This window comes from Strix uralensis, chromosome 1 (genome assembly GCF_047716275.1).
Source record: "Strix uralensis isolate ZFMK-TIS-50842 chromosome 1, bStrUra1, whole genome shotgun sequence".
Classification (NCBI taxonomy): domain Eukaryota; kingdom Metazoa; phylum Chordata; class Aves; order Strigiformes; family Strigidae; genus Strix; species Strix uralensis.
In genome coordinates this window covers 116,569,369-116,595,290 of record NC_133972.1, presented here as the reverse complement: position 1 = coordinate 116,595,290, position 25,922 = coordinate 116,569,369, and the positions used below count along the sequence as shown (strand labels likewise).

Here is a 25,922-nt window from a genome sequence, read left to right as displayed (position 1 = left end):
GTTTAAATGATTTACTGTACTTTTTTTCCTAGCAAAATGAAACCCCAGTCTATGAATGTTACAGCATTAAAAATGCTCAGTTTATTTGGAGAGCATTTGCCTTACTGTTAATAATTGAGAAAGATTCATTTTCTCGTACACAGATATATCTTATGTTTGAAAATTGAGAGGCAGACAACTTCGTTGACATTAAAATGTTATCCTTCCCAAATTAAATAACTTCTTTTTTTTGTACTTTGCTTGTGTTAGCAAGGAATTTATTAAAATTTATTGAAGAATGCAGTATATTGTAAAGGTGTCCTTAAAATAACACCCCAAACCACCAAAAAACCAAACCGCTCCCCACCCCCCCACTCTGCCCCATTCAGTCCCATAAATGTCATGAACAAGTTTACTGTCAGACCCTGTTCCTTGAACTAGTTCTATTCATATATGGAAAGATATTACTGTTCTAAGGCTACTACACCTGAATAAATGTTGTAGTCTGATTCTTTCCCTGTAGATTGTATGTTGTCTTTACTTGGAAAAGTAAAGATTGTTGATTATTCATCTTGGTTGAGGTGAAATCCTAGTGAAGATACTTGAGTTCTTGACTATGCTCGGAAGTTTTTAAGCCAAAGTTAGAGCCTAGACATCCTTGATTGTCTCTTATTTTTTTTTTTTCCTTTCTGTAAAAGACGAGGCCTACCTCTTGGATCTTAATGTTTTTCTGTCTCTTTTTGAGAGTGTTCCTTCCTGAATTTGTGAAATATATCTTATGGTTTCCCTATTTGGTCACAATTGTTTTATTTACTCAAATACTTTGCAGGAACTAATAGTAGTGCCTAGAATTAAGAAATGTCTTTTTTTTTTTCTTTTTTTCTGTAAGATGCTATCTTTTAGGTGAAAAATAGCTTATTTTTTCAACATCTAAATGCTTTTTTACTTTTTGGCCTTTTAAATGAAAGACTGTTAAAGAGATGATGCTGAAAAAAAGCTCAAAGAATAGAATGTCTTGGCTATAAGGATTGCTTTTGATGTAAAATTGGATTCCTAGACTGTTTTGATCTTCGTTTCTCATTACCTTAATCCACAGAGATATTTGAAAAACCTGTTAAGAAATTACATGCAAAGGTTAGTGTCACAACTAAAAAGTTAAAATTGGTGTTTATTTAGATTTATATGTTACATCTCATATTAATGTTGATTTATGCCTGATAACTGAACTTGTAGTAAGTAATTTTCTGAAATATCTAGGATATCTTAGCCAACAGACTATTAACTAGGTCTATATCCTAAATCTCTGTTGTGTAATTTCTATTATAGATTTGTTCTTACTAGAATTGCTGTATTACTCTCATTTTTAGTATGTGATATCCCACGGGGAACAAATGATATCCATCTTTTCTATGCAAATATGCGGAAGATTGTCCTTTTTGTGGTTGGATATTCCACTTCTCATCAGGATGGAATTCGGCGGTCTCCTGGATGTCAGTTGGAATCAGACAGGTAATGTAACTATAAGGCTAACAGTCAAATAATGCCAAACTGAAGTGCATCTCCTTTCATTAAAGATTTTAATGTCAGTGATGAAAATTGACAAGTGAAAGAGCTGGGTCTATAATGAGAATGGCTCCAGTGAATACCTAGGTGCTCTTCTCACTATTTTTCTCTATGTAGTCTGTTTAAACCATTGTGGTAACTTTTAAACTATTCCCTCAACTGACTTCATCTGCAGCTTCCTATTATTCATCTGAAGAAACTGGTTTTTTTTCCAAATGCATTTCTTGGTTTTGTCCTAATAAGACTATAAGCACTTCATTCCTTGTAATGAATTTTTGATGTCTGGGATGGAAATAGAGCTATATTACGAGGCTTAGTGGCCTATTCCTTGTCCAGCCCATATGCCAGTCTTTCAGTGTAGTATGTACTACACTCATCAAAAGAATGATCAGCACTGAGGCTACCCACACCCCTGTCACTCCCTCGAATGAAGTGGTCCATTACTGGGAGGACTTCTTTGGAGGACTGGCAGAGACCTGGTGTTCAAAATGGACCTGTCATTTTTATTTAGACAGGTTGCCCTATCATTTGGAGCCCTGAAAAGGGAAAGAAATGTTCAAATCCTATACAAGTCCTACTTAGTAAGATAGCGTAGCATAAAACCGAAATAAAGATGAGAATATTAACACTGTAAGGAGCATGTTTGCATAGGTTGTTTATTGAGTCTTCATGTTTGTTCTTCTCAAGACCATGTTACATAGGTGAAGAAAGGGTCCTACCTAGTCCTGTTGTGTTTAACATCTACATGTGTAGACGTAGTTTTGGAATTGCTTGTATGTGTTGAACTCCAGATGCTGAACAATTTGGGACACTTGACAGATTTGTCGGCTGGCAAGGTGTTTGTCAGGCATAGTGGGATTGTGAAGCTAGAGGTTGGAAACAAGTATCTGCAACAGCAAGCAGGACACTTCTCTTCTTTGGTGGTAGTAATTTGTTTTTGTTTTTTCTACTTGATAGCCTTATCAGTTCTTCTAGATTTGAATTTATTCCCTGGCTAAGCATCATGAGGATCTTCATTTTCTGAGTAGGCTGTAACTCTTAGAAAAGATCTGAATGTGTTAACTACTAATCTGATTGTTAGGAAATTCCATGTCAAGGAATTATGGATCAGTTGCCTTCCTGGTTCCATTGCTGTTTTAAGGGATGAATTCTCACAGGCTAGTTCAGCTGTCCTGAACTGAGTCGGGATTCTCAGAAGCTTTAAAAATAGAAGTAGAAATAATAGGAAGAAGAGCTGTATGCACAATGTTGCATGGAGCAAAAGTTATTTTTTCTTTAGGTGTTGATTTTTGCTTTTATTTTAGTATTTAAAATCCAACTTGTTGCTAGTTAAGCTTTTAACTTGAGAGAATATGCTGAATCCTAAAATAACAGCTTCTTAGCTTACATATATGAGCTCACCTGCCATGTATTTTTCAAACAAAGGTGTGAAATGCTAGGCCATGAAGATGATCAAGGGATTAGAGAGACTAAGAGCTGGTTTTGTTTAGTGTCGAGTAGAGAAAGCTTGAGCAGGGGGAGGGTCTTACCAATGTGTATAAATACCTGATAGGGAAGTAAAGAGGAGGAAGACAGTCTTCCCAGTGGTGTTCAGTGACAGGACAAGAGTCAGTAGACACATACTGAAACGCAAGAAACTCAATTTAAATGTGAGAAAAAAAACTTTTTTTTTTTTTCTAGTGAGGGTAGTCAGACACTGGAACAGGTTGCCCAAATGGGTTGTAAAGTGTGTGGAGAAATTCAGAATGTGACTGGACAATGTCCTGAGTATCCTGCTGTAGTTAACTCTGCTTTGAGCAGGGGTGTTGGACTAGGTGATCTCCAAAGGGTCCCTGCTGACCTCCAGCATTCTTTGAAATGCAACTTGTGTTGCCTTATTTCTCTCTCCTGTACCTGCTTAATCTGAATAAAATATATATAGAGAAAGCATTTTACTTCATTATCACCTGAAGATAATTGTTTATTTTAGTATCTTCCATTCTGAATGGTACCTTCCACTTCTAAACATTCTCTGAAAAAGCTGTGTCATGCTACAGCTGCTGAATTGATTTTTTTCTTAATAATGGAGAATTGAATTAAATTGAAGGCCCATGTAAAGAACATTGTATTTCAGTACCAAATTTTGAGATATACTAAGAGCAGGCTATTATAATTACTCATAAATTATTTTTATTACTACTTTTGCTTAATGCAATCTGTTTTCAGGTTTGAGAACTCTGTCAGACATATCAGTGCAGCTTTGGATGTTCTTCCTGTTAAAGGACCTCAGGGTCCTCCATTACCTGTAAAAACTGATGATCTGGTTCAGAATAAATCAGACACTCAACAGACTTGGTCTGTTAACCCTGAGTACTTGACTTTGACATCTCCTTCTATTAGTAAGTATTTTTTGAAGTTAATAAAATAACCATTCCAGTATTAAAATAACCGTACTGCATGCTATGTTTGTAATTATTTTACGTTTGTAAATCTGACTTGGCCAATAATCTTGCTGCAGTAGTTTTAGATCTAAACAGTAAACTTGGTTTGAACACAGTTTTGATTACTGTCAGAGGTAGTGTGCCCTGTGTTGTGTATACATATAATATGCACTGCATAGCTATGAAGACTTTAAAGCATTGTGAAGGTGAAAATAGGGCAGAAGATGCTTCATCTTAATTGGTGCATCTCTGAATCTTGGGCACTTCTGTGAGTTTTTGTACATGTTAGCTTCTTATACTTTTTTGTGTTACAGGTGGAACAGCAGACACTGGACATGTACAAATTGTCAACGATTCTAATAGGATGTTGACATTTGAGCTTTCATGGCCAGCTCACTGCCTTACTATAACCCCGCAACATGGAGTTATTGAATCAGGGTAAGTTTCTTCTCCAGGTTTCCTTTATGTGTAAAAGTGTGGTGAGATTTTGGAGGAATTTATTTTTAGTTAGTTTAAGAATTGAATTAATTTAGGAATTTTAGTTAGTTTTTAGGAATTTATTTTAGTTTGTTTAGACTATACCCTAGTTAGTTAGTTTTCCAGGGTATAGTCTTTTTGTCAACTAACATGCAAATCTAGCTTTTATATTTTAGGACCTTATCCTTTTGTAGTTCTGTGTAGGGGGAATGTTCTTCTGCCACCAGCAAAGTTACCTGGAGGCCAGGAGTTTTGTGTGCCCGAGAATACTATTATTGTTGCATAATTTTCCATGAGCTTGGATGGTCAACAAAGCTGAAGTTTTAAAAATCTCCTTTCGCGATAGTTTTTTTGTTTAAAAATGACCTGTTTGTTTAAAATCAAAGAGGACTTCTTCCTCCCTTCCCCAACAAACGAACCAACCAACCCAAAAATAACAGTTCTCATAGAATGCTTCTTTTTGGGGACTTAGAGATTTGTTTCGCAAATGTGCTGATACTAATCAGAACTTGATTGTGGGTTTTTTTTTGTGTTCTGACAAAACTTTTTTGCCACTCAACCTTTGGTTTCTCAGTATATGTAGGTATGAAAAGATTGATAAAGCCAATGTCAGGTCACCTGTGTCTTAATTAGCAGTATTTTGGAACTGGTGTGTGTATGAGACTTCTCACAGATGTCAACAATATCTTTCACAATAAAATGCTTGAAAGTTCTGACCACTTCTCACTTCTAAATTTCTGGGGTTTTTTTTAAGGTCAGTTCAGAAGAGCTTTTAAGACCCTGTTGTTAAGCTATTCTCATCTTCAAAAAAAAAAAAAAAAAAAAAAAAGTCTCATGTTCCACAAAAAGTAGGTTTTGCTTTCAGTGTTATTTCAGTACTTGCTTGAACACTGTAGATGTTTGTCCAAAGCAGATACTTTACTTTTCAGTCCTGCATCACTGTGCAAGATATGATACATTTAAACACTTAATTCCATATTCATGTAGATGTAAATTCTTGGATGTATTGCTGCGGAACTTTCATCACTAGTGAGAACAAAATAAAGAGGATTCTCTGGAAGGACTAGGGTATCTGCCACTCCCTGCAGATTCAATCAGTGCTGAGAACAACAGTTTCAAAAAGAGATAACAATGAACAACTTCCCAGTAGCTGTGAAAGTAAGGACATCTTGACTGTCTCATACCCTAGATTGAGGACTGTCTGGAATGATTTCTTAAGAAGAGGGAATTGAAGGCCTTCTGCAAGCAATTTTCTTGCACTGCATAATTTTAAAACATGTTCCCTTCATTGGAAAAGAATGAGCTGAAACCTCACATGTTGAGTCCAAGTAAGTAGTCTGGATCAAAAACAGAGGCCTGCAAGTAGGAAACAGACCCGTGGGAACAGCTAACTTAAGCACAGCAAGCTGCGCTTGCCCAGTTTTCTACTTTCCATGGCCATCTGCCTGCAGTGCCAAGAGCAGTCATCCTGTCAGGACAGGAGCCAGCCAGAATCTTTTATACTATGCATTGCGATGGCTGGGCTGACAGAATTCTTGAACTGATATAGGCCGGGAAAGGAGGTCTGATTTCTCAGTGATGGTGAAAGAAGGTCCTAAGATCAAGGACTCACTGCCTTGCTAGAGTAAGCTGACCACCCCTTGTTTCACCTTGACTAAACCCCTTAAGGTCCATGGAATGAGCTGAAGGCAACCTCTAACCTGCCTGAATGTGGAATAATAAAGTCCTGAGTCCCTACCGAATTTGGTAGCATTCCAGGAGATTTTCTTGTGGAGGCGAACTGAAACTAGCTTCTGGCACATTGCTGTGCCTCAGTGTTGGGAGTATTGGTAAGTGCTGTGAAAGGAGTTGCACTTTTGGAGTAGGGACTGTTGGAATCTCCAAAGGCTGTGAGATCTGCCTTTGGAAAGTGTTTCTTCCCTGGGCTCTACTCCTTTCCATGGCAGTGCGAATACTGGAAGGTAGTGTCTTGAGGCTGAATATGACTCTTCTTAGAGATATGTGCTTTGTGACCCCATGCAAGTTGGATTTCCATGAGAAGTTTGCAGTAAATGTCAAAGACAAACTGGTAGGACAGTGGAATGGTTTGTAATAATAGATAGTGTGTGTACTTAGTAAATCATATTCTTATGAATGCAGCTTGTATATGAGAGAGAGAACCATGAGTGAAAAGATTCTAAAAACGGCTGAGATTCCAAAAAACCCCGCAATTCTTTAAGGAAATATCAGTATCCTGATTTAATATTCTAAGGACATTCACATCTGTTAGTTGGAATTTGTAGAGATGGTCATATTGTGGCAATGATTATGGAACTGACTTTCCTATGGGGACTGATCTTGTTCCACATAAAACTTTTCAAATGCAAAGTGCTGTGCTAATGACATCTTAAGCTAATTCTTCAGGTGTAGCTTGAGTGCTTTTGTGAACATACAACCAATGACCTTTAGTTCAGCAATTTTGTACTCATTTTAAAAATACTTCATTCCTTATTTTTTCTCCTCCTTTATTTAAATGTCTCTCGTATAGAATATGGAATATTGTAGATCAGAATTTTATGTTCTCACTGATCAAATTACTGTGTGACGCCATAACTGCTTCAAGTGAGTTTAGACTTTTCAGTGTCCCTTACTCTACATAACTATGGAGAGCATTGATAACATTGAAAAGCTTTTCTTTTTTCTAAGATCAGTTCTGCATGGGAGGAAGGAAAGGAAGCTGCTTCTCTAAAACTAGAATTATTTTCAGAGATTCTTGAAGTGTGATTTGTGCTGTATACTTTGTTTGAACAGTACAATTCCCTCGTTGACTAGTATTGAAGCTTATTTTTCTGAAACATGTAGTTATACAACCAGACAGGCTACGTAAAGCAGACATATATGTTAACAATAGATAAGACTTTCACTATGACCCCTTATTACAACCATCAATGACAAGTTTATAAAGTGTGTTAAGTTTCTGACTACTAAAGCTTGATAATATATTAGATATCTGAATACTTTGAATTTAACTCTCTCTAGATCACTGTCACTTACTTGCTGCCTTAAAAGTGCATCCTTTATTTTGGGGGGGCTAGGGAGATCTGTTGTAGATACTCATTCTAATATGAGGATCATGCTAATATTTTTTTTTTTCTTTTATTAGGAGCAGCACACTAATTCTGGTGAGCCCTACTCCATCACTTGCCACAAAGCCTTCATTAATTCCTTGGAGTGGCCTAATTTATATCCATTGTGATAATGGACAAAAGGTACCTGGCTTACTTGAAAGTTGAGATTGCAACTGTCTAGTAACATTGCTAAAACCTTTTAGGTATGAGACAGCAGTTTTGTCAACCTCCACTATTCTCTCTAATTTGTAAAGTTCTCTTGTAAGGGGAAAAACCAAAAGAGAAGAATAAACATAGTTAAGATGCTGTTTTGCAAACTGAGATTCTTAGTTCATTTATCTCTGAAGAAATACCATGATGTGAACACTTAGGCTGAATTGCCAACAAAATTGCATCTGTATACCCACTACTGCCTTATGCATAATTTTCTAGAAAAGCAAAATATATGTTTGTACACATGCATATATAGTAGCCTTTATAATATTTTAAAACAAAAGAAGTTAAAGGAGGTTATTGAACAAGTCGCCATAGCTCCTTTTGAACTCCTTTAAGGTAAACTTAAGCTTCTGGCCGACAAGTCTGTGATAAAGCATATCTAGAACATGCTCTTTATGCATTTTAATCCAAGACTTTTCCCTTGATTAAATTAAAGCATATAAATAAAATTTATGAAGCCCAACACTTTATTCTTTCATCAGTGTAAAAGCAGAAGGACTCCTTAGTAATCTCCCCCAAAGAAATAAACACCTGGGTTTTTTTAATGTTTACATCCAGTATGTACTTTGTGTTAGTTATAACAATACATTGAGAAGGAAATAAAAGACACTGAAAGGATAAAACAGCATATCTACCTACTTTCCTTCTTGATGGAGGAAGGTGAGGTATGATACAGAATTGGAAACTGCCTTAAAAGCCAAACAAACAGGGAAGTTGTTGAAAAGAGTTGAGAAGAAAGTGGAGACTGTGGTCATAGTTAACTGTATTAGACTCTACAATATGAAAAAAGACTTTAACAGAAGAAACCTACTAGGACAAAAGTAGAGAATATAGCAAAACCAATCAAATTGTAAGAGATCTGATAATGCTTTTGCCATTTCTTTGCTACCTATCCAGTTAAGCAAAAAGCACGCTAAGATTTTACTAGCATTAACTGAAGTTTTTAGAAGTGCTGTATATGCAGCAGAAGCGAACGCAAAGCTTGTTCTGTGTGAGGCAGCCCTGTTCTCATTCTCTGCAAGCAGAGAATACAGTAGTTGTCATCAATTACATTTAACTAGTTTAAGTTATTATTCCTATTGAATTAAAATGTCTGGATAGCAAAATTTCAGTAAATTTTCCTATTCTCCTAAGTTGAACTTGTCCTAAAAATCTTTAAACGTTGAACTGAAGTTAGAGGAGACCTGGTGATTTAACATATGAGATACTTTCTCTGTTGGAATGTAAAGCTGAACAACAAGACTTCTTACAGCTCAAGGAAATAGGGCTAAATAGTTTGACTAGTTAATATAGCAATGCTTACTTAAATGTTTCTTTTTCTCCAAACTGTGCCCAAAGTTTATTAAAGTGCAGATTCGAGAGGCAGTTGCAGAGAGTGTGTCTGGAGCAGACTGTCCATCTAGAAGACATGGTGTATTTACTCCACAGTCTGGAAGTCCTACTGTTCATGTGGCAAAACCTCTCTCAGTGCTCCCTCTAACAAAAATGAAAATAAAGAGCAGAACCGTTGTTTTTCCTAAAACAAGACCTGGCCAAAGCTCAGGTAATATTGCTCACTTAGTAAATGCAACATCTGTAGTATCTTGTGTTCAGAGGTTTTGTTTACTGTATTGCGTGTTTGGGAACTTGGATGCCTTGACTTTGTTTTTGTTCTTTGAGTCTGATAAGTGTGATTGACCAGTTCCCTCTTAAGTTTGAAATGTTATTCCTTGTGATGGAACTCTTTTCAGAAGTCTTTTTTTTTTTTCTTCCCTGTTTTTCTTTTCCTTATGCAGTATAGCCACACTTTTTCCCACAGATAGGTTTGCATACAGACAGGTAAGTTGCCAATTTTTTAAAGCAACTATGATGAATGCAACCATACTGTGCCTGGGCAAAGAAGGCACTCTGAGGTTACTGCATTTTGTTGAAGCTCTTTTGAGTCAATGCACTTTTGCAGTAGACCCATTCTCCTCATCTGTGTATGTGTCCCTAAAGTGTGAGATAAATCTATCTGCATGTAGCAGAGAAATAAGTGCTCTTCCTTCAGACGGCAGGAATGTCAGCTGTGAGTCTGGCCATCTTTGTCTTGTACTTAATGATCGAGGAGCACACTGTTGATAATGGAGTCTCATATCCTCAATCTGTACTTCTAATTCCAGTAATGCTTAAGACTCTCCAAATTGCTGTACAAAACTGTCATTCTGTTATCTAGATACCAGATTTTTTTGGTAGTGCTTAGTTTTCTTTTTGAAGTAATGAGTTTATTTTAAATGATTCACTGATGCTACATTTTTATTTAACAGACATTAGAACTTTCAAGGCTTAATTTATCAATTATATCTGGAGTTTTTTGCTACACTTACGAAAGAGGAGTATAACACTGCTTTCCTATTTTTATAAAAGTCCCATATAACATATAATATATATGCAGTTAACTTCCTGAAGTGCTACCCTAGGCTGAGATGATCTTACAAATGTCCTGTTGATTCTTATCAACAGGCACATTTCCAGGTGTGAAATATGCTTATCACAGTTGGGATTTTCTGATAATGTCAGTGAGTTGTTTTCCTTTCTGCAAGTCAAGCATAAGCCTTTTATTGAGGTTTCATATATATATATATATACACACACACTCACATATTTATATATATATGTGTATGCTGAGTAATAAATCCATACTAGGATGAGAACAGATTTTATTTGATGTAGCTTTATTTGGTTGGTCCCAAACTATAATGCTGTCAGTGTTTTTTTCCCTGAACAGTCAAACTGTAAATCAAAAATCTTGTAAAAAAAAATCTTGGAAAGGAGTTGGGTAGCTTGTGGAGGGTTTTTGGTATTTTTTTTGTACACTGGTATGTGAAGGTATCTGCCAAAAATCTGAATGCAATAAACTGAGACTGCTGGAGGTGACTTACATCTCTATTTGTCACGTGCTGCATTTATATGAGCTCATTTCTTACTACCAGCAATACATTCACATAGTATCACATGATATGCTTCAGGTTCCTTTAGAGGATTATCTGCTATTGTTTTAGGGTTGTTGAGGGTGAGATTTAGGTCTCACTTTGTTTCTTGTAAACATTTTCAATACGGTTCTTCACTAGAAGACTTTACTTTACTTCCAGATTTCTTTTGTCTGAGCTTTCAAGAATTTTATGACAGTGTGCTTTGTTTGAGTCTGCTCTTGGAGTTGGCATCATGAGAATTGTTTCCATTAAACTGCTGGATGTCTTGTTTCTGTTTAATCTCTTTCCACTGAAGATACTTGAACACTTGAACAAAGACATTTCATATACTAGTCCGATATTTCTTTTCTAGAGAGTTACCTGGAAATGGAGAATAAAGGGGATGAAAACGTGAAGTGGCATTTGTCATCTTTTGCACCGCCCTATGTTAAAGTGAGTGAATGCTTGCATTGGTAGTTTTATGCAAATCTCTTGGGTTTTTTCCTTCTCTCTTACTGCTGCTCTCTTTCTCTGTCCATCCTCTCAAAGAATATATATTTGAGCATGAACTCAGTTACAAATTTTCTTTTTGCCTGTGTCCATATCAGGGAAATGTTCTACTCCTTTTTTTCATCTCTGATGTGTTTCCTGACTCTGAATCAGTCAGTGCTCTGTGGGACAATTTCTGGTTCACTTACTAGCTTAGAGTTTGCTTGTGCTTGTCCAGTATCCTCATCTGGATTGCATTAAGTAGTCAAGCATACATGAAAGGTGTGTGTCCCTTTTGACTCCAGAATGCTAGACTTGCCTTGTTTTGAGACTTGTGCTGCTGGAGTTACGCTGTACATGGTATCTCTGTAGGTAATTTAAGTTACGATTTAAGGCTAAATACAAATTTAAGGATATTTGAATTACACTGCTGTCGCTTGTGCAATTACTGTAGCTGTATCACTGATATTTGTAAATGCTTCCCTATTTTTTTGATAGTCTGAAATGCTGTGCTGGTCACTTTGATTTTTATGCTAGAATTATTATGGTCTGTTGTAGTGAAATGATGAAAAATGGTTATGTAGCACTCTTAGCTGTAGCCTAGAAGACTGAGTGTGCCATATTGCAGCCCATGCACCACTTCTAAACTGGAAGTCAGTAGTCACAGAATCATCTAGGTTGGAAAAGACCTTGAATTAACTTAACACTGACTGTTCTCAACTACACCATATCCCTAAGTGCTATGTTTAACCGACTCTTAAACACCTCCAGGGGTGAGGACTCCACCACTGCCCTGGGCAGCCCATTCCAACACCTAACAACCCGTTCTGTAAAGAAATGCTTCCTAATGACCAGTCTAAACCTTCCCTGGTGCATCCCTTGAGGCCATTCCCTCTTGTCCTATCGCTTATTACTTGGTTAAAGGGACTCATCCCCAGCTCTCTGCAACCTCCTTTCAGGTAGCTGTAGAGGGCGATGAGGTCTCCCCTCAGCCCCCTCTTCTCCAGACTAAACAACCCCAGTTCCCTCAGCCGCTCCTCGTACGACATGTGCTCCAGACCCTTCACCAGCTTCGTTGCCCTTCTCTGGACACGCTTGGGTAATTCAATGTCCTTTTTGTAGTGAGGGGCCCAAAACTGAACACAGGAATCGAGGTGCGGCCTCACCAGTGCTGAGTACAGGGGTAAGATCATTTCCCTGTCCCTGCTGGCCACGCTATTTCTGATACAAGCCAGGATATCATTGGCCTTCTTGGCCACCTGGGCACACTGCTGGCTCATGTTCAGCCGGCTGTCAATCAACACACACCCCACACCCCCCCCCCCCGACTGGCAGCTCTCCAGCCACTGCTCCCCAAGCCTGTAGCGCTGCTGGGGGTTGTTGTGGCCCAAGTGCAGCACCGAGCATTTGGCCTTATTGAAACTCCTACAGCTGGCCTTAGCCCATCGCTCCAGCCTGTCCAGATCTCTCTGCAGAGCCTCCCTACCCTCGAGCTGATCAACGCTCCCACCCAACTTGGTGTCATCTGCAAACTTACTGAGAGTGCACTCGATCCCCTCGTCTAGATCATCAATAAAGATGTTAAACAGGAGTGGCCCCAAAACCGAGACCTGGGGGACACCACTTGTGACGGCTGCCAGCCAGATTTAACTCCATTCACCACAACTCTTTGGGCCCGGCCATCCAGCCAGTTTCTTACCCAGCAAAGTGTGATCATCCAAGCCACAAGCAGCCAGTTTCGCCAGGAGAATGCTGTGGGAAACGGTGTCAAAAGCCTTACTAGAGTCAAGGTAGACAACATCCACAGCCACCCCCTTTGCTTTCTGAATCTGACTCATAACTTTCTTTGCAGGACGTGGATGGAACTGCCTCTGTGTATAGGGTTACTTACTCCGTTTTCAGATGTTCCCGTGTTTCTGGTACTCTTGAAGCTCACAGAGAAGAGAAGGTAAACTGACATTCATAAATATTTCAAGAATATTAGTATATTTCAGTTGTAAAATAGGCTCTTGCATGAGAAATTCTCTGAAATAACAGTTGAATTTTTGAAGTTGGTCATATTTTCTTATAATGATAAAATGTTGTCTTTCCAAAATTGGTTTCTGGAGTGTATCAGGTAGTTGGTGTCTACTTAGCACAGCTGTTATAATGTCAGCTGAGTTGATTCTAAGAAATCATGCAGTATGTGGTTTGATTTTGACATGGTGGTATTTTTGTGTTTTGTTTTGTTTTGGGGGGGGGCTCTTAAAAGATAAATTATTTTAGAACAGAAAATTGTTATTAATTATTTTATAAAAATCCACAAGAAAATCACAAATAATACTGGGTTCTTAAGAAACTGGTGTGGGAACTGGTTTCCCTCCCTTAGAAGCAGTCTTGTCATACTTGTTCAAGAACAGTTTCTTCTTAAAGCTGGTTTCATTTGACTTACAGTTTTGTCTCCTGGCCAGTAGAGGGTTTCATAACCACAGTTATAAAGCAAATCCAAGGACATACTGAGTGGGTTTCTATGGGGTTTTTGTCCCTCACCTTCTCCCTCAATGCTACTTCAGTTCTGTCTGTTCATCTTCATGGATTATTGTGGCATTCCTTAAATACATTATTTCTATGATGATGCAATTTGTAATCTATTTACAAGACATAAAAAGCTTAGTTTCATAGTTATTTCTTAATATTGAAAACCATTATTTGAATTTAAACAGTTGTCTTTGCCTTAGCCATCCTAGTTCAGGCCTATTTGAATAACATTTACATTGTTGCTATGTCAGGCTGTTGACTGGAGCTGATAAGGTACAGTGCTATCATGATTTGCTGTTTTTTGCAGTGGGTATGATAAAATTTGGCTAATTAGATATAGTTGTAGTGATCTAATCCGCTGTTCCACTTCTCTTTCTTCCCCCAATCTCAAATCTGAAAACGATGCAAGTTTACTCTTGAATTAACCTGGCACAGCGCTAGATGGAGACGAGCCTTTGTTACATAGGTGACCTTTAAGGATGATCAAATGAATAGCCTGCAAGTTGGTTTAAATTTCAGGCCTTCTAGTAATTGTAGCACAATGTGCTTACAGACTTGGAGCTGGAGGAGCACAGTTAGTCACATCTTAGCTGACAGGTGAAGGAAGGTATTACTGTCTTTCAGCTTCACGTATTTCTTCTCCTGGTCCCCTTCTCCTCCATTTTACTAATAGAAATAATTGTGCAAGCACTTGCTGACTTTGCTTAAAGCAGATTAGCCAAACTCAAATTTTGTTTGAGATTGCTTGCACAATGTATTTCTTCAAAACTTTTTCTCTTGTGGGCATAGGAGGATAAACTGTATTGTTTCCTGCAACATCACCTGTGTGTGGAATGTATGTTCTGTAGTGTGGAAATTTTGTGCTGGCTTAACTGTAACTTTGTGTAGGTCGAATTGTGAAGTTGTGTAATTATATTAATAAGCTTCTGCAAAATTTTTCTCTTGTTTTGTTAGGTTGCTGTAGTCTTTTTACCTAGAGATAAAGGGGATTACTCCCAGTTCTGGGACCTTGAGTGTCATCCAGTTGAAAAACCTAGTTGGAAACACAAATTAAAATTTCAGCTTTCTGGAACAGTGAGTATATAAATGCTGTAAATGCTATCCTGAGCACAAATTCTTGATAACATCTTAATTTTACTATACACTACTCTTTCTGATATGCACTGGCATATTCTGAAAAGAAATCCTGCTGATATTTTTGTTGATCTACATTGTACTGTTTTTTTATGTTACAGAAATACCTTTTTCATCTTGCTTATCTGATAATGCATTATCTTTTGTCATTTAAGACGTAAAATTTTATTTTGCTCAAAGAAAGTAGAGACAGACCTGCCTTCCTCGGGAATTTTTTCTGTAGATGCAGATTTGTTGGTATCAGACACTAAGTGGATTGGTTTTATTTTTGTAAATAAAAACCAAAGTAACTGACCTTTGCTATAATATATAACTTAATGCATTATTGGAATTTTCAAATATACATATTGGAGATATGGATGTTTCTCTGATAGAATCTATTTGAGTATTTTATCATAGTAACAATGTAGATGGGGGTGATTTTGGGAGTTTTGTACATGGGAATGATTGAATTTGAGCTCTCTGTTGCTCCCCTATTGTTCCTTAGTTCTAATTTTATGGTGAGGCTTGGAAGAAGAGGTTTGGGAGTTAGAACTGGTTTTCTTTGCTCTCGCTCCTTACCTTTCTTTTAATCCCTACCTCACCATCTATACAAGAGGAGTCTACATAGGATGGAGAATCTATTACGGTTAGTAATAGAGTTAATTCTAATGATAAGTGATAAATGAGCTGAATGTGAAGAGCTTTGTACGTTCAGTATTGCATGATTGCTATATATGCTTTACAGTCCTCTCCAGAGATTTTTGACTTGATTTTTCTAAGAAGCCCAGGTAAGGATTTGGGATCTTTCTTTAGAGTACCAAGCCTGTTTCACTAGTAGGAACCTTACTTATCCTTCTTGGTGGGGTACCTTACCTTTTATTTTGTAGGGTCCTTGTTCTTCCCAGTAGTTAATTGTGTTGAAAAGGGGACAGGTTAAAAAAGTATGTTAAATAACTTCTGATTTGGGTATGAAGAATGAGACCTGCATAATGTTTGGTTTAGGAGGGGGTTCCACTCAGCTTTCATCTAATTCTTTGAACATAATTTTCCTTAAAATGAGGAAAATGTCTGTGTCATTTGTCTGTTGAAAGCTAGTTGAAATTGAGAGAAGATGAATTCTTTATCAGAAATCTAGAGTTTTGAAGAATTCTTTTCTTAAAATGTGACTAATTGTCAGAGTTGTGTAAATCCTTAAGCAGCACAACTTGATATTATTGTTTTTGAACTACCATGTCAGATTTGTTTGTGTTTTTTTTTTTTTTTTTTTCAAAGCTGTTAACAATTAGATCATTCCAGCATCTATTTGTGCATATGGGAAAAATTTTGTAGAAAATATTTGAAATGTGTCATGATCACTTTGAAAAAGAGTTGAAAGGGCAATACTTTGTTTATCAACTAGGTAAGGAACTATACATCTGTTTGGAAGGGGGGTCAACACAGAACCTTTACTGAGATTGTTCTAGCTTTTTCATCAGCTCCACTGTTAGTTGAGAAGACAAGTCAGTTATAGTCTATTATGTCCTAGGGATCAAGAATTTAGACTGTGTTACTACAGTTTGAAAAGGACTTCGATCCTGCTAGGTTTGCTGAGGCAGAGGTCTACAGCTCTGGTTAATGTGACTTTTGATGGAATGCAGTGGGAAGACTGACTGACTGTCATTCAGAGTGACTGAGTGGTATTTATTTATAGCACTGTTTCAAAAGAAATGAAAAATTTGAAAGAGCTCAGGAAAGAACTGAAAGAACAAAGTGAAGTTAGGAAAATCAGTGGTGTCATTTTAGTTTTTTCCTGAAAAACCTGAAAAAACTGTGACTTTGGTTATGCTCTGCATGCATTTGCAGTCCCTGCCACTGGAAACCATGTTCAGGAGCTCAGAAGATCATGTCTCCAAAACTGATCCCATAGATAAAGAAGGGAGGGATTCTACATGTGCTTTGCAGCCCCAACCTTTCAACACTGGCCATTCAAACTTAGTTTTTTCTTTTTCAGAGAAACATTTGTTAGGCTGCCATGAGGTATTATTCTGAGATCATTGAGCTAAGAATGAATATCATCATTGTGCACAAACGTCTCGGGCTGGCATTTCGGGCTAATTACTGGTCCCTTCTGGGTGAGACAAGGAACTAGCAAGAACCTGCCTTAAGGCTGAGGCAGCACATAAGTTCTGATTGCTCCTTTACCATATAGAAAGTTGAGGACTGCGTGAAGAATCCCTGCTGTTGTTTGAAGATAGGACAAATGTTAAGTGCATGCCACTTTTTAATTTACATGGTTTATGTACTTTAGCTGCATAACTATATACCTTTTAATGTTTCATTTTGCAACACAGCTGTATTTCTTAATACTTAAAGCATTTTGCTAACCAAGAGTTCTGATTTGATTATTATTATGAGCAGTACAAAGCTTTATCTTTGGGTATCCTAGGAATGAGAGAAGGAAAAATCTTTTTAAGCTCTGTGAGCAAAATAATTCCAATTTTGAAGCTAAACAAATCTCTGTGCTCCTGAGGTTGCTTTGGAACAACTACACTCAGTTTGAAACAGGAACAGTCAGTAGGGGCTATGATAAAGCACACAGTACTTCAAGATGCCCTTCTAAAGACTGGGGGAACTTCTGATATTTTTCCATAATGTGCCTTGTCCTCATGCAGTTAACTTGCCATATTGATAAATTAGAATTTGAATGATAACATTGAGGCATGACACCCATAATTTTTTACTACATGGAAAATTAAAAGCTCTTGAAACAAGACACATGTACAGATCCTTTCTTGTCTTTATGTATTGGGTTCTACTGCAGTTCATGGGTTATTTGCAACTGAAAAATATTGTTTTAAATGAAGATTTTTTTTTTTGGCTGCTGCTGTTTCTGACAGACTGATTAGCAGCTCTTTCAATAGAAGAAGTGAATGTCTAAAAGACAAGTTTGTCATAGCAGCTCTATTGAAGATGAATCTATTTTTTTCATCTTTTCTGTGTAAGGGAATCAACTGCCTGTCTTAAACGTCAGCACCGTTTCAAAAACTGAGATAACATTGTATGACCATAAGTGTAGGAGGTTCTTTTGGTTCTCTGACTTTAAGGTGTTGTGATCCAAGAGGCTCCAAACAGTACCTGACTAGATTTGTTAAACAATGCAGAATTTGAAATTGGCTACTTGACAAAGTACTTCCTTAGGGTTATCTGGTGTTCTTCTGTTAGAGTACACTGAATGGAGGTTTTGACTATAGCAAATACTTTGGCCTAATTTCTGAATGTAACAATTACCATATAATGCATTATCAGATTCCATTTCTCTGGAGAGACCTTTCTTTGAGAGGGGTATGTTGTTCACAATGCAAAATTATTATAAAGCTTTTCGCTGTTGAGAGAATTCAAATTATAATGATGACTTACACCTTCCTTCTTTCTGAGCAGTTTTTTAGCCGACTTTGCTGTTCTTGAGGCATATGGGCAGAATATCTGCAGAGGAATTGTTTTTTGTTTTGGCTTTTAGTAAAATCTTTGTTGCTAGCAGCTTTCCCAAGTTTCCACCTGTGCTGCTAGGTGGTTGTGAACTGGCTTGTAACAAAATATTTGTAAGACACAGAAGCCTGTTAAAACTATTCCTCCTAAAGCATTACTTCTGTCTCAATGAGCCAGACTTTACTGTTCTTGAAAGATGATACTTTAAATAAAAAGTCTTGGATTGGGTAAGGGAAATGACTTAAATACTTGAATACTTAAATGCTTTTGAATGCAAAGTTTAAAGGCTTCTTTATTTTTGCCAATAGGGTGCTAAAATGGAAAATGAAGCTTCAATTGTGAAAGCTTCTGCAAGTGCCCTCACAAAAACTGAGCTTCCAGTTATACCAGAAATGAAGGTTTACTCTGAAGCACGTACAATTAAATCAGGGTAAGTATAGACAAAACCTGAAATGAGTCTGCAACTGGGTAAAAGGTGGGGGGCGGGGGGAGGAACCAAAACCTTTTTTACCATTAGGACAGCTATGTGGTGGAACAGGCTGCACAGAGGGGCTGAGCAGTCTCTGTCCTTGAATGTTCTTGGGATCTGACTGGACAAAGCGCTGAGCAGCCTGGTCTGACCTTGCAGCTGACCCTGATGGGAGCAAGAGGTTGCAACTAGAGACCTCCTGAGTCTCCTCTGACCTGAATTATCCTATGATTCTAAGAATTGAAGGGTAAACAGCTGCAAAAAAAGACTTACCAGACCTCTTAATGGCTTTGTATTTTTCAACCTCCCATGCTTTTTCTTTTCAGTTGGGTTTTTAAGTTGCCTAACCATGTTTTGCTGTTGTACATGAGCTGGTGTCAGCAGTAGAATCTTGTGTATACTTTTTGTATACTCTCCTTTTGGAGACTCCATAGAACTGTAAAGTCACTTCTGAGAAGACCACTGTACTGCATGTGTTAACCTTGCTGTTCTTTAGTTTTAATTTCCAGTTTTTTTACTATGAGATGTTGTGAATATAGCAAGGGAGTACAATGTTTTGGTTAAACATGGCATCTCTGAGAAGATTCTAGTTCTCTAGTAAAGCATGTGGGGAAAGAACTCAGATTGTGAACGTGTGTATAAGTAAATGTACCAATATTTATGCCACATTGATGCTTTCATAGTTTCTGGCTAAAATGTACTGCCTATAAAACTTAAGGTGAGAGAGTTGATGCTTTTAGTATCTTTGAGTTTTTCCTGATTTAGTCTCAGAAAATACACCTGTTACCTTGAAATATGCAGTCAATATGTCTAGACCACCTAAGTAGGAAATATTAATATCTGAAATTCCTTTTTCAAATTAGACAAAATGAGGTAATTCGAGGGGTCTATGCACCAGAACACCTGTACACTTTTCCTCCAACTAGAGTTGGGGAATCATGCACGTTGAAGGTCAACTTGCGGAATAATTCCTTTACAACACAGTTGGTAAGTTTGACAGGCTTTATTTTAAGGTCCTAAGACCTTCCAACAGTTCAACTGCACTGTTTTTTTTACTCTTGACAGAAGATTGCAATAGTACAAATCTTAGTTTGTTAGTTTTAAAAGTCAGTATTATATTTGAAGAATTTTGCTCTCCAGTAATTTTTTTATTTTCTGTTGTCTGACTGAATCACTGGGTGTATTTGTAATATACCTGTAACTGAAAAAATAATAGATTATAACTCACATAGATTTGTTATTACCCTGATTATTTTATTTTTAAACTTCATTAAAATCTTGAGATGTGATTTTCTTTTTTTTTTCTTACTATGCACAAATGTGGGCATGGTCTGTGTAAAGCTGTATTTGTAAATGACCTGTTTTATCTTAAGCATGTCATAAATTGAATATGATAGGCTTAGATATAGTGCACTTTTAAGCATTTTGTATTAAATTGCAGCTGAAATTTCTAAGTCCCAGAGAGCCTTTCTATGTCAAGCACTCGAAATACTCTCTAAGGTGAGTAATGCATATGCTAATATTCTCTCCTAACAAAAAAATTAAAGAAGTAATTCAGTAAGATAAATATCTTCTCTATACATACAGTGCTAAAACGTAGATATAAATATCCAACATTCTGACTGTCTAGTTAAAGGTTTTTGGTGTGCTTTTTTTTTTTCTTCTTTGCTAAACTGTACTCTGTAATCTTGGTTAGAAGCAGAATGAGCCCACACAGTTATTTCTGCATCTGCCAATTTCTTCCCTGCAAATTGTTTCTAACAGTGCTGCTGCTTTTAATGCTAAGCCTAATGCTTCATTTAACCATTTGGCATGCTGTGCACAATCAAGTCATTCCTTCCATTTATAATTTCTGCACAACAGACCAAGCAAATTGCCTTCATCATGCTTCTAATTTGACAAACCTGCAGAGCTGCATCAAAGATTCTCTGCAAATACAAGGTTTGAGCAGCCAGTGAAATTGCCTGTTCATACCAAGTATTTCAGCATATTACCTGCATAAAAGGGATTTTCAAGTTGGTGGTAACAGTCCCTCAAAATAAACCCAGTCATCTTTGGAGTTCATTACAACAAGTATTTGACAGTCCTATTAGTCATCTCTTCAAGAAGTGTTGCATCTCACATGCTCATCTGTAACAGTGGGATTGTCAGTAAGACAGAAATGCAACCATTTCATTAGAAGTCACACAGCATATGTTCTCAGTGTTTAAACAGGTCCCTGTTTTAAAGATGGGGAAGCTAAGGGTATACAGACCAGAAAGTGTGAGCAAAATCATAAATTTTGCTCCTAATCTAGTTTTGTGTCTGCCAATGATACTTAAGCATTTATTATAAAGACAGGGCTGTGGTGGTGTTAGCCACAGGCATTCAAGGTATTCTTAAAGCTGCTTTTCAGTGCAAAGTGTTATAACTCCACTTGGCCGTGTGTTCCAGTGTTTCTATTTAACTGGCATCTTTTTATTAAATATGTAACATCAGACTGCACAGAAGTTTTTTATGGAGGCAGTGACCAAGATAAAATCTATCCAAATAAAGATGAGAGCCTAGATCTGTCTGAGGCTGTACATCTGCAGACAGAGGACAGCGTGACTTGAGTGTCCCTGGAAAAAACATCAGTAATTTCACTGGAAGATACTTATAAGATATTTCAAAAATATTTTTGAGGAATGCTATAAAAGCTATTTGATATTATTTTCTGTGAGAGATGATAAACTCCTGTTGCTTTTATCCAAAGTAGACATAACAGTTTAAAATTCAGTCTACTGTTTCTAAAGGTTATCAGTGGAATATACTGCACCTTCTAATAACAACCTGTTCCACAACCTTTTTTTCTAGTAACTTCAGCTGTTTTTTCTTCAGTTGTAAATATTGGCCTTTCCTAGCTTTTTAAAAAATCATTTACCTGAAGTCAACATAGCTCTCTGAAGAAGCTCTCCCATTTAAGAGCATAAAGCACAGAAGAGTTACTTGGCTTGGATAGATGCTTTTAAAAAAGTGTTAAAAGGACGTCTTTAACTGGCTTTTATTTGAGAACAGCATCAAGGAGGATTTCAAGAAAGCCAGTGCTAACTGTTTGCTTCTGAACTAGGTTAACTGGACATCCTACAAAGTAATGTTCAGAAGTAATTGGATAAGAAAACTGTTTGCAGGAACTTGGGATATTAAGAGTTTAAAAATAGCACCACCTACCTGTGCTTTTGAACCAAAAAAGTGTCATGTAGTAAATGTGGTCTCTTGCCCGCTCTTCATTTTGAGGGCCAAATTTGAAAGTTATGCTGTGTAATCGAGTTTTAAATCTGGATAATGGAATTGCAAGTTTGTATTTGTGTTTAATAATCAAGAGTCTGACCTTCAGGAGCTGGTACAGTGGCTTGCCAGTTCTTGTTCAATTGGTTATGTCATCAGAAGTACCAATATATAGCACTACTGGTTCCTTTACCACAGTTTGCTCAGTTGAAAATAGTAATGGGCTTTATCCAAATATAGTATCTTGCAACCAAAACTGTAGGGGGAAGAAAAAGGGGATTTTAATAATCTTCGCCATACATCTTAAAGTGTATATTTTGTATTTTAACCAGAGAGATGTCATTTAGCTAGTATTACAAGTCCTGAAAAGAATGGGTGGGAAGGAATTCTGTCTGGAATTGGCATTCAGAAGAGGACTTCTGTTTGTTGACAGAGTAGAATTTTTTTTTTTTTTCCTGCAAAGAGAGTACCTTTAACAAGATGACTCTTAAGTGTTATAAACGTATGGATGAAACTTTAAAAAACACTTTTTAAAAACCTTTGGCTAGGTTCTGTTTCTGGAAGGACTACCAGGTTATGCCTATTGAAATAAAAGGTTTGAAAACTAAGGCATTTCTATTGTATTGCCTTCAGAAGCCATCTGAAACAAGTTGATTACAGGCTAGTATATAGTTCAGATATTACTAGAAGGTAAAACTGTTTTTTGCTTGACATTATTTTTGTTTCCAGTAGCCACCATTCTGGGTGTCAGGAGTTACTATTTCTTAATGACAGATCTGGTTACTGTGGCGTAGATGCAGCTTACCCATATTGTTCTTTTTAAACTTACCTATTGCTGCTATTGTGTTTAGGGGACTACAGTATTAGTTAGTCTATGAAGTAGGCTTCAGACATACCTGACTTAGAAATACCACTTGAAACTGATGCAACAACCTGTAAAGGCCATATAGTATTCATAGAGTAATTGAGTTGCAGGCATAGTAAGAAGTATGAAGTAAAGTAAATCTTTTCTTTAAGAAAGAACCAGTTAATTGCAGGGGAATTCTGGTTGTCCTGACACTATTATTCTTGACTAGTTCATGGCTACTGTACTTGAGAAAAATCTCTCAGGTTGCTGCATTTCTAAGAACGTTATGCTACGTAGTAGCCCAAAGGGCTGTTGTAGCTGGAATATGAACTTTTGCATTTTGTTAGTTGAAGAAAATTAAAATAGCATCTTTCTCTTTGGATTAGGAAGCATGAGAATTCAAGTGTGTTGAGCCTTATCCCAATTGTGAGAAATAACTGACTGCTACAAAACAAACTCTTAAGTAATGTCTGACTAATTCTGCTTTTAGAGAAGAATGATCACGTGTATAGCACCAACCAAATGGACACCTGAGTTCAGAGGTCAAATGGAATTGAATGTAGCTGTCATATGCAAAGAAACTGTGCTCTGCCTCAGTATCGCTGGAGTCATATAGTATGTGTTCTGGAAATTAGTGTTTGACAGCCAGATCTGGCCATCTCTTTAAAAGAGTGATACGGAACTTAGTGCTGAGTTTTTGATAGTATAATTTTGAGATTGGTTATACTGTTCTTTTCGAGTAAGTGTTAGGATATGTAAGGAACCATACATATATTATTTTTGAGATGATTTTATAGACTTGTGCATTCCTCCTGACTTTCTACTGAATTTACTTTTATTTTTGTAAATTCTCTGATGGCCTGGTTGTATGCAGCTTCAAACTCTATTCTTACTAAAATCTGTGTCTTCTAATATAATGCATCGGTTACAGATTAAATAGTCATACTGATGTTCTTCATTTATAAAATGGTTTTTTTTTTTAGATAAAGCCAAGTAAATATCTTCATCCCATATATTATAGATGGATAAAGAGACAGAGCATGCCAGATTTGTTACACAACACTTGGCAATCTACTGTGAGACATGAAACCCTGATCTGGCTGTACTCTTTTGCTGTATTGTTGATTGTTGTTTAATACAACATAATTAGTACTTTGGTTTTGTATTAACCCAACTGAAAACATATAGTAGCATACCAGTCTTTATTCTGAAAGTGTGTACTCTTAAGTTTCTTGATTGACCAGGATCTGTTTAAAGAGAACAAACGAAAACAAAACCCAAATATTTGCTAGTGTGACTGTTTTAGCACTAAAGATGACATGAGGTTGGGATCAGGCTTATATGTAGGGCCAATATTATGATTTCCAAATGTAGGAGAAGGGTAAGAGCACAGTCTTGAGTAGGATAGGTTGAACTGGTGTAGAGGAAAGGAATATGAAAAGATAGGAACAAAATAAGAAGTAGTAGGGAAAATAAGCCTACTTATATGTAAGCTTACTTATAAATATCCATTCCAGAGGACACTGGATAATACTAAATACTGTCAAGGGGAGAAGACTGAAGTTACAATAAAAGAAAACAAAGCCATCTTTTCTGTCTTTGTCAGTATTACTAAGTGATGCTGTTCATTTTTCCTTATTCCAGTATGTGCCCGTTACTGTTACCTGTCTGTTAGTGCTGGATATTTCTGTTGGATGCCCTGGAATCTAGTACGCTGCCACTCAGCATTTCCACTTTGTTGCCTGTATAGCTTATATTTTTAAAATATTCACCGTAGGCTTTTGACAATTAAGACATTCACCCATTGCATTTGGTATTTTTTTAGGCAATCTGAATAGAAGAGGAAGTATATAACTTAAAAAGGTGTAATATAAAATCTTTAAAACACTGTTTGAAGATGGGTATATTGACTTGCAATGATTCAGTAAAATACTTCTTAATGCGGAGGCATTTAGAAGTGGTTGAAATTATTTTACTAGCTTCAAACTGGTGGAATTTCAAATAGAATTGGAAATTTTAGTCTACTTGTCACGTGACTTCTGAAGAGAAGGTATGTAGTAACTTTGCTCTAAATATAGTTTGTGCACTGTCCATGTTGTGAAGAGGCAGACCAAACTTGTCTAGGTAAACTAGCAGCAGTGAAGTATTGTAGTAGTTTGTATAAATAAGTAGGAAAGAATGACCTTTACAATCAAAGTCCCTCAGAAGAATAAGACATGATCGAAGCTATAAAAATAAACTTGATGATCCAGTGCACATCCAGTATACTATTTTAGTGAAAATCAAAACGAAACAAAAATTTCTCTATCTGGTAGGATTTACTTGTTTATTAACAATGAATATGCACATAATTGCCTTTTTACAGATCCCATCATTACATCAATGTGCCAGTCCAGTTCAAGCCAAAGGCAGAAGGAAAATTTGAAGGTCTCTTCGTTGTGCTGACGACCAAATATGGCTCAGTTAATATTCGACTATGTGGTAAAGCTATTGCAGAAAAATAGAACCGTTTCATAACTGTTTATAATAATTTATAACAGCTTATGGCATTTAAAACATTCAGAGATTTGCTACTACATTTCCATACTAATGTCCTACTTGTGTGTCCCACTTGCCCTGTGATGCTGCTTGATGGAAAGTATTCTGTAAGATGAATTATGGTGCTTGTTTTAAAAATATGTTTTCACAGTAAAAACACTGAGAAATAACATTGTATATTTTAAAGTTATCATGTTCTTATTTATGTTTATGCACTTTTGTTGAAAAGGGAAGTTTTCTATTTTTGCATTTATTAGGAATAGCTAGATACTGATTTATTTTAAGCATTGTAAATACAGAAATAAAATCTATGTGATAAGAGTTGATTCTACCTGATTTCTGTCTTTGGTTAGAGGATTCCTTGATGTAGGTAAGGGATCAAACTGCCTACTCTTAGGCAGTGTGAATTTTCTGGGGAGCCTTTGGGGAGCAGGGGGAGGGATTGCAGTACAGCAGCTGACCTGTTAAGATCATGTCTCCATCTGGTGAAGCTGGGACCAGATCGATGATCTGACAATCAGCCCCAGACTTTTTACATGGTTC

The 25,922-nt window shown here is 36.9% G+C and overlaps 1 protein-coding gene across 1 annotated transcript in view; it reads left to right on the top strand.

Annotated features, from left to right (window-relative positions):
- CEP192 (centrosomal protein 192) overlaps nt 1-25,700 on the top strand; it is a 92,719-nt gene extending 67,019 nt beyond the window's left edge. The window contains exons 43-54 of the mRNA XM_074858514.1: nt 1,347-1,488; nt 3,748-3,920; nt 4,277-4,400; nt 7,582-7,687; nt 9,101-9,305; nt 11,066-11,145; nt 13,034-13,129; nt 14,653-14,772; nt 18,588-18,709; nt 19,612-19,735; nt 20,190-20,248; nt 25,207-25,700. Of these exons, the coding sequence (XP_074714615.1) occupies nt 1,347-1,488; nt 3,748-3,920; nt 4,277-4,400; nt 7,582-7,687; nt 9,101-9,305; nt 11,066-11,145; nt 13,034-13,129; nt 14,653-14,772; nt 18,588-18,709; nt 19,612-19,735; nt 20,190-20,248; nt 25,207-25,345 (1,490 nt within the window). The 3' untranslated portion in view covers nt 25,346-25,700. The remainder of the gene's footprint in view (nt 1-1,346; nt 1,489-3,747; nt 3,921-4,276; nt 4,401-7,581; nt 7,688-9,100; nt 9,306-11,065; nt 11,146-13,033; nt 13,130-14,652; nt 14,773-18,587; nt 18,710-19,611; nt 19,736-20,189; nt 20,249-25,206) is intronic.
- The last annotated feature ends 222 nt before the right edge of the window (nt 25,701-25,922 follow it).